Here is a 16300-nt window from a genome sequence, read left to right as displayed (position 1 = left end):
AGTATTTGTTTTGCTGTTCTTAATTTATGAATTCCCTGTGCGGCGTCCTTGAGTGCCAAGAAAGGCGTCTTTAAATAACATGTATTATTATTATTATTATTATTAACCTATGGTTAGGGTCATGACCGAAAGAACGAGATCCAGGGTACAAGCGGCCGAAATGGGTTTCCTCAGGAGGGTGGCTGGCGTCTCCCTTAGAGATAGGGTGAGAAGCTCAGTCATCCGAGAGGAGCTCGGAGTAGAGCCGCTGCTCCTTCGTGTTGAAAGGAGCCAGTTGAGGTGGTTCGGGCATCTGGTAAGGATGCCTCCTGGGCGCCTCCCTAGGGAGGTGTTCCAGGCACGTCCAGCTGGGAGGAGGCCTCGGGGAAGACCCAGGACTAGGTGGCGAGATTATATCTCCAACCTGGCCTGGGAACGCCTCGGGATCCCCCAGTCGGAGCTGGTTGATGTGGCTCGGGAAAGGGAAGTTTGGGGTCCCCTGCTGGAGCTGCTGCCCCCGCGACCCGATACCGGATAAGCGGTCGAAGATGGATGGATGGATTAGAGTTATCTTAGCTTGGATTTAGATACAGTATTCTATTAATGAAAGGCTGTATGACAAACTGATAGACATGGGTGTTCACTAGGCAGTTAGGATCTAGTTTATTTCAATGTTTCATTTCAGGGATTGTTCAGATGCCGCTTGGAAACTACGCCAAACTACTTTGCCCCGTCTGGTGCTTTGCGCCATAGACGACGATTGTAATCGGTTTTAAGAAATGTCAATAAACCAGAACATGCTTTTCTTTGATCATGCTCTGCTGCTTTGAGGAGGAGGGTCTGGCAATGAGAGACTAGGTAGGGTCTCAAGTTGCCTTATGGCAAGCTTGACCCACATCAGGGACTGAAAATCAGTGTCTCTCTGCCTCTGCTGAACAGTTTTTGAGAGTTTTTTAAATCTGACTTCCAAATGTCTGGAGGAAAACAACTTTAGACAAAGAACCGCCATAGCAGCAGATTTAAGACAATTGTGTTTGTTGTGACTTTCATTTTCACAATATGGTGACAGCTTAGGAAGAACATGAACAACAGTTGACCTGTGTTTTGTTGCTTTCCCCCACAGCACTGGCTCACTGAGTTGGAGATCTTTGCCATCATTTTTGCAGCTGCCATCCATGACTTTGAACATACAGGGACCACCAATAACTTCCATGTTCAGACCAGGTAATTATCACATAATGTCATTTTTAATCATCGATCACTGCAGTTGCTGGGGACATTGAAGACAGCTATAAAAGTGTCCATGATTTGAACGTCAAGAGACATTAAGAGTAAATGCTAAAAGGTTTCTAATTTTTAAGTATTTAACCCAAACCTGACCAAGCAGTAACATTAGGGACTTATTTGCTGTTTCAATCCAAATATAACCCAGCCTTCACTTAGTATATTTTTAATATACAATTAAATATGTAAAAATGTTCTTGCATCATAATTTTTGCTTTATTATTATGTCAATTTTTCATTGACTTGATGACCGTAGCTGTGTGGGATTTGCAGGTCAGACGCAGCCATGCTGTACAATGACCGAGCTGTTCTGGAGAACTACCACATTAGTGCTGCCTTTCGCCTTCTGCAGGGGGATGATGAAATGAACATCCTTACCAACCTTTCCAAAGACGACTGGAGGTGAGACAGCCAACGTGGATGTGTCTTTATCTATTGAAGTTGTTCACTTTAAAGTAAGAGGCCAATCCAAAACAGTCTTTTAAGCGTGTAATAGGCCACACCTATTCGGTATATCGTTGCCTCAGAAGTGTCCCTAGATGAGCCCTTAATGAGATTATCTTTTGGCATTTCTACGACCCCCCATGGGCCTATCTTAGAGCGTCATGCCAAACGGGAATGTAAAGCTTTGCATTGAAAGTATTTACTAAAAGTTCCTGATGGAACTGTTGCTAAGCAATTAATCAATTCTGGAGGAAACAAGAGTTTTCATGGCAATCCAACCCACAGCTATTTTCCTCTTATTGACTCCTTCAGAGAGCTGCGAACACTAGTAGTGGAGATGGTGTTGGCCACGGACATGTCCTGCCACTTCCAGCAAATCAAAGCCATGAAAAGCGTCCTGCAGCTGCCGGAGGCGTGAGTACAGTATTTTACTTCTGAGTCAGAGTTCCAGACCAGCATCAGGTCCTTCACACATCTCAATTTAGTGGGGATGCTGCCATCAAATCATGAGGGAACGTTGAGTTTAACATTGAAAATCTTTTTGTAGTAAGTGAATATCTTTGTAGTAGTGTTATTTTAGCTGAATACAATCTAGATTACACTTGCACTGACCTTTTCCATGAGTTGAGTGAAAATTGTCCTTGCCTGAGAAAAATTATTTTTTAGGCCTCTAAATATATCTTAATGTTTAACCCTCATGTTGTCCTTGGGTCAATTGACCCATTCCTATATCAATGTTCTACCCAATTGTAATTCCCCAAAACAACATGATGATGTGATTCTGCGCACAACGCTTTTTGCCAAGTACAAATCTCTACCCTCATTCATTTTGGGGTATCGTATAAAATTTCATAGCATTAGAAAACAAATTGGAGTAGTTTTGTAATAGTTTTGAGTAAAGGTTGACATATTCCAGTCTGTGATTATCCATCAACATCCATTCCATTAATTTTAGTCAAAATAATTCCTAATTTCGGCTTTTCTAACTCAAACATTAGGTTTACTTTCCTATAAATTAGGTTTATTGAACAAAAATTCCAAAAATAACGTGCAATATTGTAAAACTAAAGTTAAGTTAGTGTTACGTAGTGTTGCAAACATCAAAAGTGACACACATAAAATGGGACCAAAACACAAGAAAAAGATAAAAACATTGATAAAAGCATCAAGGGTTCAACATAATATATCACTAATACTGCTAAGTAACCCAGTTGGAAGAACGGGGACCCATATACGTATAGAGGTTTAGTCCTCAACGCAGCGAGTTCGACTCCAACCTGCGGCCCTTTGCTGCATGTCATTCCCCGCTATCTCTCCCCTTTCATGTCATGCGCTGTCCTATCAAAATAAAGGCTGAAAATGCCTAAGAAATAATCTCAAAAAAGGTAACATTTTATATTAATTAATTATTATATGTAAATTTGAATCTTATATTATATATTTTATTTTTCAACCTGGATCCTATTTTTCATGTTTCTGTGTCTAATTGATGGTACCTGTTGTGCTTCAACCATGCGGATTTAACAAAAAAAATGAGAAGAATCATGGAAGAACATCAACTTCCTTAGGCTAATAAAGTACTTTTCTTCAGCTGTTGGGCAGTAGCGTGTTCTGTCATTGACAGCAGCCCAACAGCGACTAACTGGTGTGCATTTCCAGAATTGACAAACCGAAGGCCTTATCCCTGCTGCTGCACACTGCTGACATCAGCCACCCTGCCAAAAACTGGGACCTCCATCACCGCTGGACTACATCGCTGCTTGAGGAGTTCTTCCGACAGGTAGCCACCAAAAGAATTGTCACCAATATCCTGCTCTAGTGGTCTTTTAATCTAGCAATAGTCTATATCAATGAGGTCAGACCTTCCTCTGAAGATCTGGCATTGCGAGACATTGTGATGCTAATTTGTTTTTAGGGTGACAAAGAAGCAGAGCTGGGTCTACCTTTCTCCCCTCTCTGTGACCGCAAATCCACCATGGTGGCCCAGTCCCAGATTGGTAAAGTATACAAAATCCTGTTTTTTTATATTTAGTCCTGATGGGCCTGCATCCTGCATTGTGTTTCATTTTGTGGATTCAGGCATGTGACCATAACAATCATCCCGATCTCTGAACCCATTAGCTTGTAGTCTAATGGGGATTTACGCTCTAGATGCAACAGAAAATTTTTTGGGTGGTCCATTGTAGCCAGTGGATATCTGCGCTAAGGTGGGCTCTTATGTGTGCCACGTCTGATTGGCAACTTAGGACATGAAAATGGAATAGGAGTTGAGAAATGAAATCTTTATATAAAAAGACTTTTTTAAATAGCTAATGAGAAGCTTCAGACGATAGCTAACTAGTTCTGAGATTGCATTTCGACCAATGGGGCCTACCTCCTTTGCTCTCCTCAGAGTTAACTTGCACGCAACCAAAGCCCCCTACAAACATAATTGGTCAATATGACTTTTTAACAAAATGCATCAGCAAAATGAACATCCGCGTGGTCAGACCAATCCGACATGGCTCAACCTATGTATGGGAAACATTGATTTGAGGTTATACTCGGACCATCAAACAAGGTTTTTTGATTTGAAATATGTTCTCGTAGAAACAAAATATAGTATTAACCTGCAAATAAGCACAAGACGTTTCCTTTACATAAGGACCAAACGGTGATCTTATCAGGAAAAAGGAAGGCCTTTTGACAACATTTTCTTTTGCCAAAACATGATCAACTTTACAAAATTACTGTCTCAGTTGGTTTTTCTCTAACCTCAAGTCAATTACAGATTCAGCCTTGAGGTATTTAATTATGTCCTGGTATTAAAAAGACAAGCAGAAGGTACAGAGTGATTGTTGTTACCGTTTCCCATAGGATTCATTGACTTCATTGTGGAGCCAACATTCACTGTGTTGACGGAAATGACCGAGAAGATTGTGACACCGCTTATTGAGGAGGCATCTCACTCTGGATTGTCTGGCTTCAGACGCTCTAGGTGACAAACAAAAAAAAACAGCATGTTCTCCATGACATTCCTCACACTAACTCACATGTTTTTAGACAATACCAACATTATCTTGTAAATCATTCCTGACACAAAGTCACTATGTAATTCTGGGCCGGGTATATTATGGACAGGATTGTCGGACTGGGGGTGGAAATGGAACTCAGCAGCTAGGGCGCTCATGTGAGAAGTTCCCAAAACGATGTTAGAATAAAAAGCAGTGGATGTGGGGAGGGGCCTATAGATAATTCCTTTCTACAAGGCCTAGAATTTTGTCTTTAGCTCCTGATTATGGAACTTTATCAATCATAAAAACTACAGTCTCATACCAGCTGAATCTGTATGTATATTACCATGCCCTACCTCTCTAATCCTTATCAGTAACATTGTCCTGCATGAAAAAGACAGGCTGGACTGGTTCTATTATTAAAGTCCCTGCACACCCAGCGTCTACACTCTCCAAAAAGCTTCATGAACAAGTAGTTGTATTTGTTGACATGTGTGTGCATGTGTGTCTACACTGTCCACAGTTTCAACAGTATCAATGGCAGTGATGCAAAGAATTCCAGTGTGAAGAGTACAGGCTCAGAGGCCAGCTGCTGTCTGACCACAGTGGACTTCAAGAGCTTCAGGTCCACTTGGAACCAAGACATTGATCGCAACAGGGAGACATGGAAGGCCCAGGCCGCCAAAGGTAGTTTCCGCACTTACCTATTAATATCTCTGACTCTTGGGATTGGAGTTTCAACTTGTCAAGAATGTGAGCTCTGAGTAAGTTCTGCACTGCTTGCCCTGTCTCCACAGTGCTGTGGAGTAAAGTTCCTACTACTCCACAGTAAACCCACCAATCAGTCCCAAAACACACTATTTAGAGTGGAAATGCTATGAAAAGTCTTTGCAAATATTTTCCTGATGAAGATCTGAGCAGGTTTTCCTTAATGCATTATCAGACATCTAAATAGCCATCATATCTTGCCATTTTTAGCTTGTAGCTTTCTAGCTCAGACAGACTCTCATTTGGGACCCTAAAAATGCTTCTGCTTAGGCAAAAACTCTCCATTGTGTTACCTTTGCACTTGCAGCTGCTTTGCCAAGCTTTTCACTGGGAAGCACAAGTGAGCCAAACTTTACACGAGTCAGAACTGGCTATCTAACCTCTGGTGGATTTCTTAGGACCATGGTTACCTGGTCTTGAGATCTCTGCAGGGTAAATCCAGACAGCTAGCTAGACTATCTGTCCAATCAGAGTTTTCTGTTGACAACTAAAACTACTTCTGAATGTAGACATGTTCCACCACAATTAGTCCCTTCCTGAGATTATTTAGCAGAGGCACCGTGGCTCCGCCTGTCAGTTAGCACAGCTTATTTTGATTGGTTTAAAGAAATGCCAATAAGGCACAAGCACGTTTTTCCATCCATTACTGAATGCTGTGTGGACCTTCCCCCGCGGCGCTGTGTGGGTAGGTCTGGCAACCCTAACTTCTCCTGATAGCTCGCTAATTTAGTGCGCTACACTGAGTGATGAATAAGAGCAACAAGAGCAATATTATAGAGAATACTCTACCATCAATGTATGTGTATGTGTGTGTGTTGGTAGACCTGGAGGAAAAGGGTAAGAAGAAGGCAAAGGAAGGCAGTCAGGAAGAGAAGGACATAGAAGAGGAGAAACAATCACGGGGCCCCAACACAGGACAGGAGGAGATGAAAACAGATTTGGAGGAACAGGAGGACGTGGGGAACAGGAGGCAAGAGCAGGAGAGGCACAATAATCCCAGTGGAGCCGCAGGATCCCCGTTGGTATCGAGCCCAAAGAAACCAGACAAGAAGAAGCCTGGCGGCCACACAGAGCGGCAGTGGCGGAATGGTACGCATCTTAATGACCTTTTCACTTTCAATCCTGCTTTGATGTGTGAAGGGAACCATTACACACTGTACTAGGGTTTCACAATGTTGTTTTTTTCACCGTCATTGTGATATCAACTGCCACAATTAATATACCGCAAAAGACATTAACATGTCACGAAAGTTTTTTTGTGTTAGTGCAAAGAAAATGTCAGCAGAAAACTACATTTTAGTAGGTATTTCAGTGAGGCTTTTTATTCAATTCAATTTGTGCGGTAAAAGAATGTTGGAAATTATTTCCTTTCAGAATACTAAAAGAAGCATATGTTTATAAATCACAAGTAAAATTGTTATTGCAATATTCAACATTGTTATTGCATATCGCAAATGTTCCTCTTATTGTGCAGCCCTACTGGAAAATAACTACGGACATAAACTCAAGTGCTTTGCTTAGGTACTATTTTGAAGTGCTGGTAGTGATGTCCAAAAGAACTATTAGTTGTATTTGTTGACCCCACTAGATGACACTCAGTTAAAAAATACAGGCTCAAGCAATAGCAATTCAGCGTGCTTTAAAAAATGGTTTGTGAAGCTTTATTTTGACATCAGTACCCTTTGGGTTTGGTAGCAAGTCAGAACAGGCTCCGCAGCAAACAGGAATGGGGGGGAAATATGCAGACTGACAGGCATAATTACAATGAATGTGTTTGGGGAACGTGGTAAAAAAAAAAATAATCATTTAAACTTCTAATGCGGTGCAAACTCTCTACTGCTCCGTGGTTAACTTTCCAAGGCTTTGGAACTCAACCTGATAGTGATCCACCCAAGATGCATGGCTTATATATGTGGGAATAAACCTGACTTTTGAGATATCGTAGATTTTTAGAAAGCTGCAAGAAGTTGTTAAGAATTGATATATGATTTGATATGGCCCCCATCCACAGACACAGCTCAAAGAGTAGAAAGTGATTCCACACTAACTTAGGTGTTGCTCTCTCTGCAGGCCCTCCGCCTGACTTCCCTCTGATCCATCACTGCAAGAGACCCAGCTACTCTGCCAGCTCCTTCCAGCGGGTCAGGTCAAAGGTCAATGAGATGCGGCCTATCGATGCGAGGGGGAAAGCCAGGCGACTGCAGCGCATATCGCTGCGTCGCCAAAAGTGACCACATACAGGGTTTCTGCGGGGGTCTTAAAAAGTCTAACATTTGTAAATAACAGGCCTTAAAAAGAAGTCTTACATTTGCTTAAGTATGTGGAACATGTCTTCATTAATTATAAACATGTCTTAATTTTCCTATGTCCATTACTTATTTCTTTGGCCTGTCCAAAAATCCTTTTGCTATATTACGACTAAACAAGACCCAGTGATTAAGGTGACTCCTTGATCACATCTCAAACTAAGTTTTTTTGCAAAATACATCTCTAGAACAACTGGTAAGAGGATACTGTGCAAGTACGGCCTTTATGGTCAAATAGCAGCTAGGAAACCACTGCTAAGAAGAGGCAACAAGAAAAAGAGATCTGTTTGGGCCGAGAAACACAAGGAATGGACTTAGACCAGTGGAAATCGGGGCTCTGGTCTGATAAGTTCAAATTTGAGATCTTTGGTTCCAACCACTGTGTCTTTGTGATGGAGAAAAGGTGACGGATAGACTCTAGATGCCTGGTTCCCATCGTGAAGCATGGAGGAGGAGGTGTGATGGTTGGGGGGGGGGATTTATTCAAAATTGAAGGCATACTGAACCAGCATGGCTACCACAGCATCCTGCAGCGGCATGCCATCCCATCTGGTTTGCATTTAGTTGGACCATCGTTTATTTTTCTAAAGGACAATGACCCCAAACACCCCTCCAGGCTGTTTGAGGGCTATTTGACCAAGAAGGAGAGTGATGGAGTGATGTGCCTCCACAGTCACTGGACCTGAACCCAATCAAGATGGTTTGGGAAGAGCTGGACCGCAGAGTGAAGACAAAAGGGCTCAACTGTTGGGTAACCATTTCAGGTGACTACCTGTTGAAGCTCAAAAAGAGAATGCCAAGAGTGTGCAAAGCAATAATCAGAGCAAAGGGGGCTTAAGTGGAAGAAACTAGAAGATAAGACATGTTTTCAGTTATTTCACACTTTTTTGTTAAGTACATCATTCCACATCTTCCTTCATAGTTTTGTCTTCAGTGATAATCTACATTGTAAATAGTCATGAAAATAAAGGAAACACATTGATTGAGAAGGTGTGTCCAAACTTTTGGCCTCTACTGTATATGGGGAGGGGCATATCATAGTGGGTTGTTGGTTGTCGTCCCCAGGAAAATTTTAAGTTTATGTGAGAGCCTACATCCCATCCACTAACGGAGGTTTTGAAAAAAATGCAGCCACGGGGGTGATCAAAATTAATTTAATAAATTTTAATTAAACTATTTTGGCTTCTTTAAGGCCCTGCGTAAAGGATATTGGTATTTTGACAGATGTTTTCTGATGTTGGGACAGTCTACGGACTTCTAACTGGTTATGGCTAAAGGTCAGCTCTGTGCGTTGCTATGGTTGCTGAACACTGTGGAGGTGGGCGTGGTCTGCAATCACCTGCAGTGGAGACAGGTGTGGGGAAGGCTCAGGAGAGAAGTTCCAGGTGAGTTAATTGTTTCAGCTGACTGTTGTTGGACTAATTACAGTCTGCCTTTAAATGCAGTGTGGGAAGCTTGTTGTGGGAAATGAGAGAGCCAAGGAAATGACTAAAAGTGCATTAAATAAACATGATCATATACTAGAAGTAAAGTAATATCAACCATTTATTAGAGAGTTGATATTAAATGGCAGGAAATGTCGTTTAGGCTAAGAAGACGTAAAGGAAAAGGGTGAAAAGAAGAGGTCACGTTTACTTGTTCAAGGTTAGGTCACACAGGGTTAAAAAGTACGTTCTTCTTAAAGAAATCAGAATTGGTAAAGCGTGAAGGATGTGGAAGTAGGGAAACAGTAGAACATGTGATAATTACGTGTTAGAAGTTTGATGTAGAAAGGGAACAATTAAACAATGGAAGAAATATGGGTTGGAATGGAGTATTCAGGGAGAAAATCAAACTGAGATGAAAAAGTCATTACATTTTTACATGAAACAAGATTAATTAAAAGAACATGAGTTGTTTTTTTGTCATTTAATTATTGTGTCTCTCCGTTAGAATATTAACTTAACAGTCTGATGTTGTAACGTATAGGAGGCGGCATACATCCAAAAGTTGGTTTTTAGCCTGCCATTAAATATAGAAGAAGAAGAAGAAGAAGAACGTTCAGATGACTGAGAACCTGTTCAAGCCCTATTTAGCCCCATTGTACTGAATTTGGTTACAGTTCCACCAGAGTGTTTGACGCTCATAAATTTGGTTAACATCACATCAGTGTGACTGATGCCTGGTCCTACCAGACTCTGGTCCCTTAGCCTGGTCCTACCGGACTCCGGTCCATTAGCCCCGTTTTACCGGACTCTGGTACATAAGCCCCGTCCTACCAGACTCTGCTCCATTAGCCCTCTTCTTTCAGACCCTGGTCCATTTGATTAGTCCAGAGAGTCTGGCCTCCATTGACAAGTGTTAACTTCCTTGAAGATACTGAAGTTCAAAGCTTTTTGATCTGCCAAGAGAACGTTTGGTTGTGACTTTGGCTTAGCATCACTAGCGTTCGCCTTAGCAACCCCTTCACTACTAACGGAGGGAGCTGGAAAGTCTAACTTTCCCTGAGCCCCTTGGAACCACAACTCAAACTAGAGCACAACCTCAGCGTCATCGCTCTCAGCCCCTCCCTCTGTTCACTGATTGGACCGGTAAAGATTGGTTGGAGAAAACCCGCAAATATACCGCAAACCCAGACATTGTACTGAAGGAACATGAAAAATGAGTAAACATACCGTACGTAGGAAGGTGGAGCCAGGCTAGTGGTGTGTGTGTGTGTGTGTGTGTGTGTGTGTGTGGCCAATGAACCAAAGCAAATGAAATGTTTGATCAAAACATTTAATGAGACTGAACAGTTATTGACAACATAATAAACGTGAGATTAAATAAAGTCTTATTCCTTCAAGTCTTTCTCCTCATCTTCTGAGTGAACCATCTGCTTCTCGGCTTTCAGCAGTCTCACGCCTAAAGGGAAGAAAAAAAACAGGTTGGAACTAAGAAACCAGCTCCCTGATAGGACTGCTTGGGGAGGGGTGACAGCTAACAGGTTTAGGCAGACCATCAAACAGGTGTGACACAAAGCCCCAGGTTAGTTTGAGCTAGGGCTGGGCAATGTTGGAAAAATCGAATATCACAATATTTTTGACCAAATACATCGAAGTCGATATTGCGGGCATTTTGTCAGGTTGACTATTGGTGGTTAAAGGCAAATAATAGTAAAATTAAGTAAGATAAATAATAACATCTAATACAGTATGGTTAATTCAGAAAATGACATCCCTTTACTGTACTGCAGCCTTTCAAACCAGTAAAAGACACCACTTGTGTTACAATGTTATGATATCCAAAATGTAAGACAATATACAGTATATTAATGCCAAGGATACCGATATATTGCCCAGCCTCAGTTCCACTTATTTGAGTAGAAAACTAAAGGGGACCCAAACTTAGAAAGCCCTGCCTGACTGTACATGGTGTAGTTGCTGCGGTTTTTCTATGGAGAAAGTAATGATTAGGAAAAGTCCCTCACTTTCTGTTTGTGGCCTAGATGAAGTGACTTAGATCATATGAATAAACATGGTCATTCGTCTCTTCACCTGCAGGACATTGCTGAAGTGATTTTGCCAGGTCCCCAGGCCAGATCTCACCAATTACCTTGGCACTTGCAATGTAATCATAACTGATGGGTAGTGGTGTCCAAATGGTAGTGATGCCCAATGAAGCTTTGTGAACCAGTCTTTTTATTTTCTGAGACCACTAGATGGCTCTCTCTGTTCAACAGTTTATTGAGAATATACTCTTTCTCTTAAAACCAACAGCGCCATTTAGTGGGCTCAGAAAATAAGGAGACTGGTTCACGAAGCTTCATTTGGCCATCATTGCCAAGTGGAGCTTCATCAACCATTAGTTGTATTTGTTGAGCCTACTAGATGGCACTCTTGGTTGAAAAAATGAAAAGGCCCAAGGAACCAATTCGGTTTGCTTTCAACAATTTGTTAAACAGAGATCGCCATCTAGTTGGCTCAGAAAATAATAAATGGTTCAGAAGCTTAACGAGGCTTTGGTCTTTCTTGTTTGTGGCCGCCAAAACAGTCTCCTCTCTCTTCTGTTCTGTGACTGTGAACCAGAAGTGGTTCTGTCTCTACTCTCCGAAGACCAGCACAAAGCTCCTATTTCTGCCACGAGAAGTGAGGAGCGAGCATCGAGGAGGGTTCATGTAGGGGATATAGCCGAGCATACACAAATGCAGCTTTCCTGGAAGCCGCGCAGCTAAAGAAGTTGCTAGCTCCACCCAAACCGCTGACAAATTCACGTGACGTCTTATCCCTCTCAAACACATACGCTCGTTGCATGGGATTTCCTCGCATCTCTCCAGAGCCTCCATGGTGACGAAGACACAAGGAAGGGAGGCAAGTGGAGGACTGGAGGATACAATGCAAGCATCATGAGATGCAGCTCTGGAGTTCTCTCCTCAAATACTGCCAACAGTTATCACGCAACCAAAGATCCATACTTGGATCACCAGATGACAGCCAAGCCATGGTCATTAGCTGATGACTACCATGAGATGTGGTTGAAAGCCCCAGTAAAAGCTTATACATGAACCCTGATTTAAGATTATTTTGTTCTAGTATACCAAATGTATCACATGCCCAAATCATAACCTACTACTTTGTGTAACCATGGCGAAGATTGTTCTATTGTTAACCAATTATGTATTTTAGCCCAAACCATTCTATTTGTCTAAACCTAGTTAAAGCTTAACTGTGCTGCCCATAGAGGTTATTTTACAAAGTAATCACAGACCTATGTAGATATTTGCTAAATTGGAGACACATATCTTCAAAAGGCAACACAGATCCCTATTAACAATAATCACAAAATAAATGTACCATTGTTATGGGACACAGCGACCTGTTCTCAGTCCGAACCAAACCGGTGGCTGTCAGCGTCTGATGGGCTGAAGAAAGCTCCTTCTGCGTGTGTGTGGACAACCCAGCGGATTGTGAAATTATCACGTAATTTAGAATTTTTTTTAGTTGAACTTTTTTTTAACTTGACACCGGGCTGCTCTGGGGCACGCAACAACGGGGAACAAAACGCCGGACTAACAATGGACGGTTGTGATTTAGAAAAAAATAAACGGGAAAAGGAACTGTCACACGCAGGACACGGCCCCCGATCGCAAACCGGGTCAAACACAGGACTTTCACCCAGGAGAGTGGGGATGGGGTCCCTCGTGTATGTCTTTAACTGTCCCGTTATTGCCACGTGTCAGGGAACTGTAAGCCCCCCCCCCAAAAGCTTTTCCTTTTACCTAACAGTGTCAAAAGGGACGCCAGTAGTTCCGACTAAGTGTGTAATTTGACGCTAAAGGAGACTTTTAGCGTCATGTACCAACGACTAAGGTACTGTATATTCTGAGATGGGAGTGAGAATGTGATAGACACAGACCTGGTAAATGTGGATGAGAGTTGAGGACAGGTGTGTCTTTTCTGCGAGGTTTCTTCTGCTGATCTGCCTCCTGATTCTGTGCACAAAGGGCTTCATCGTCCTTCACCTCTGACTTCCTGTCCACCGGACTCTCCCGCACCTCCTTGTCTGTCACACAGCCAGACAAACTGTTAACATTGTCAATCAACTCCATAGTAGAAACTTTTACAAAAGAAGGGGACTTAAATAACAGCTCTGTTCTTATTCACACCTGTTGCAACTATTCAAAGGTTGTCTTTCTGTCTAGAACCGCTAACGCTGTCGGATTTCTGCTTATTTTTCTGTTCTGAAACACAGAGCTGATCCGTTGCCTTTTAGAGGGCCAGTTCATCCAGATCAAAACTAAACTACACCTATTTTCTCATTTACTCTATTGCATCAAGCCGTTGTTGTCCTTTTAAGCCAATCCAAGATCATTACAGAACCCTAACCTCTAATATGTGTTTCACAAACTCAAGTAGTATTAGTGGTAGTAGTAGTAAAATTGAGACAATTACGTTAAATACAACGGTCAAACGGTGAATCAAACACCCACTGTAATCTTCTTCTGTCCATATTTGTGTCTCCAAATTAAATATAATTAAGTGCAAGATTTGCAAAGCATTGGTATTGATATCGGTATTGATGAAATCTTAATGATGCCCATCCCTAACTGGCAGAGGTGCAATGTGTCTGTGAGGATTTTTATTATCACTTTTTTCTTTTTAAAAGGGGGGGAATTCTCAGAAAACATGAAAATCATAATAAATCCGTCCATTATTTGATAATTCTCTTTACTAATTAATACGTTTAAAACAAAAATCTGAATCACAATGTGTGTTGTGTTTTAAATTGGAATCATATATCCGTTAGTATTTGAAATGAAGCTTGCCAGAGCTCGGTGCTTACAGTGTTTGCTCTCCTGTGTCATCAGTCGATGTTCAGGCTCCAGGGTCGACCTCATGCAGCCAGTCGTCATCTCTGAGGACCTCGGGGCTTTCTACACGGATCACATAACACACACACACACACCGGACACACACACAATCACAATCCATTATTCATTAGGAGGACCTTATGACACTAACAAAGGATAACGCACTTTAGGGCTGTGTGTGTGTGTGTGTGTGTGTGTGTGTGTGTGTGTGTGTGTCTCTCTGACACATCTGCTTTACTTTTAGATGAAACTGCATCCCCGCATTCACACGGCAGTTCTTTGTCTCTGCGATCTTCATCATTGCCTTATTTATCTTGCATTTATTCCTTTTAATATGTAACATGTCCAAATACAACACGTTTTAGCATTTTGTCGAGTTAAATTTAGACGTGGTTTTCCGAATGGATAAGGAAGAGAAAATCAGAATTAGCTTTATTTGTCAGGTATGAGGACCCATTCGAGGACTTTTTCTTTGGAATGTCGTTGCTCAGAATGTGCTTACACATCCAAAACAACCAAACAACATACACACACAAATACACACATGCTCTAAACAGAAACAATATAGAGGAAGCAGTGCAATGAGTGCAATTAAGAAGAAATACAAAAAAAAAAATTGGGGTCAAGTGATAAAGAACATGGCTGCAAATAACAGAGAAGCAAAAAGGGAAAATGAAGACATAAAAACAAATGAGTGTGTTCTTACCTCAGTCTCAGCAGTGTCAGACAGACGGGCTGCAGCCGTGTCCCTCTGGGTTATAAAGCTCGGAGGAGGAGCGTCCTCTCTCCTCCGCAGCTGTTATCTGCCCACCCCCACCCCCCTCAGGCTGGAGAAGCTCCTCCCGAGAGTCTGAATGCACCCTCACATGATGCTTCATGTGAGACATATTGATACGGACGTTTCCAATTCCAAAATATTATATTTTAAAAGAAGTTCCACATTTTTCTAGTTAGCTTTTTGATTGGTGGCCATGCTGATGGCATTCCCAGCATGTGTTCTTCTATTTCTCATTCTTATGCTTAACTGCTTCCACATCTTTCAAATTATAAACTTTATTCAAACATCAACATGTTCATGACAATTACGACATTCCAGCTTGTATAAAGACTTTTCATAATTTACATAATTTTCTAAATATTTGACACTTTGCTGGGGATTTTCACCTGTTCAAGTTGATGGACAGCATTGTAAAATGTTCACAAATCCACCCATTTCCCACTGCTTTCTACTCATTCATACATTTACTGAGAAACACCATTTAAACTTTCAAATGTTCCACATCTTACACACATTCAGGGTATTATTCAACTTTCAAATCCCATTAATACTTCAATGTATTAAATGATATCCATACGATAAGAGAAGTTTGAGTATTAACCTTTCAAAATACAGTAATTCTCTAGTTTGCAGTGTTGTAATGTAACAAAGTACAAATACTTTGTTACTGTATTTAAATAGAATTTTCACGTATCTCTACTTGGAAATGTTTCCTCCCCTACCCTTTCTAAATAAAAGATATACTTTTATTCCGATGCATTTCTCCTAAGCATCTGTGGCCATATTTGCTCCAGCTAAGAAAGAATCTCCCTCATAAACAAACATTTCTGTTTAATTTTGGCTTTACAATTAGTTGAAGTCCGACTTTGAATTTGATATTTAACAAGGTGTGGAAACCCTGAGTATTATGTTAATAAGCCACAATAGCCACAATTAATTTCCTAACTCTTACTTCCAATAATCAAGTACGTTATTATCTGATGAAAAATGACTACTAATACTTAAATACAGTGAATATCAGATACTTCAAGACTTTAACTTGAGTTATATTCCAAAAGGGGACTTTAACTTTTAACAAAGTCATTTTCCGGCAAGATAATTGTACTTTTACTCTGCTATTTGATTGTTTTATGTGATTACTTCTGTTTGATCATATTAAAACTTGTTTTTTAATTGATAATATTGCATTATGATCCATATTTCACTTACAGATGAAACCATCATCTCCTTGTTGGTGCCAGGGGCCGGTCCGTGACGGGTTCCTGGACAGGCTGTGGCTGGAAAATAATCCCCCCCAATCAGAGATGTCAACAAATTGTGTTTAAAAAAAGTATTTTAGTCTAGCTAGCTAGACCTTCTGTCCAATCTGAGGACTATGGTTACCTGGTCCTCAGATCTCTGCAGGGTAAATCCAGACAGC

At 41.3% G+C, this 16300-nt stretch overlaps 2 protein-coding genes across 2 annotated transcripts in view; one reads left to right on the top strand and one right to left on the bottom strand.

Annotated features, from left to right (window-relative positions):
* pde1ca (phosphodiesterase 1C, calmodulin-dependent a) overlaps positions 1-7892 on the top strand; it is a 19428-nt gene extending 11536 nt beyond the window's left edge. The window contains exons 8-16 of the mRNA XM_034862760.1: positions 1103-1203; positions 1537-1665; positions 2020-2121; positions 3367-3487; positions 3623-3704; positions 4564-4684; positions 5224-5387; positions 6291-6557; positions 7539-7892. Coding sequence (XP_034718651.1) covers positions 1103-1203; positions 1537-1665; positions 2020-2121; positions 3367-3487; positions 3623-3704; positions 4564-4684; positions 5224-5387; positions 6291-6557; positions 7539-7699 — 1248 coding nt within the window. The 3' untranslated portion in view covers positions 7700-7892. The remainder of the gene's footprint in view (positions 1-1102; positions 1204-1536; positions 1666-2019; positions 2122-3366; positions 3488-3622; positions 3705-4563; positions 4685-5223; positions 5388-6290; positions 6558-7538) is intronic.
* Positions 7893-10522: 2630 nt separating this feature from the next.
* On the bottom strand, positions 10523-14887 carry ppp1r17 (protein phosphatase 1 regulatory subunit 17). Its single transcript, XM_034862324.1, has 4 exons — positions 14809-14887; positions 14075-14165; positions 13148-13294; positions 10523-10657 (listed from the first exon to the last, which is right to left on the bottom strand). Exons 2-4 carry the CDS (start codon positions 14142-14144, stop codon positions 10587-10589), a joined length of 288 nt encoding a protein of 95 aa, XP_034718215.1. The 5' UTR covers positions 14145-14165; positions 14809-14887; the 3' UTR covers positions 10523-10586.
* Positions 14888-16300: the final 1413 nt, after the last annotated feature.

Source organism: Etheostoma cragini, chromosome 22 (assembly GCF_013103735.1).
Source record: "Etheostoma cragini isolate CJK2018 chromosome 22, CSU_Ecrag_1.0, whole genome shotgun sequence".
NCBI lineage: Eukaryota > Metazoa > Chordata > Actinopteri > Perciformes > Percidae > Etheostoma > Etheostoma cragini.
The sequence above is the reverse complement of the archived record's forward strand: the minus strand, read 5'-3'. Positions and strand labels throughout refer to the sequence as shown.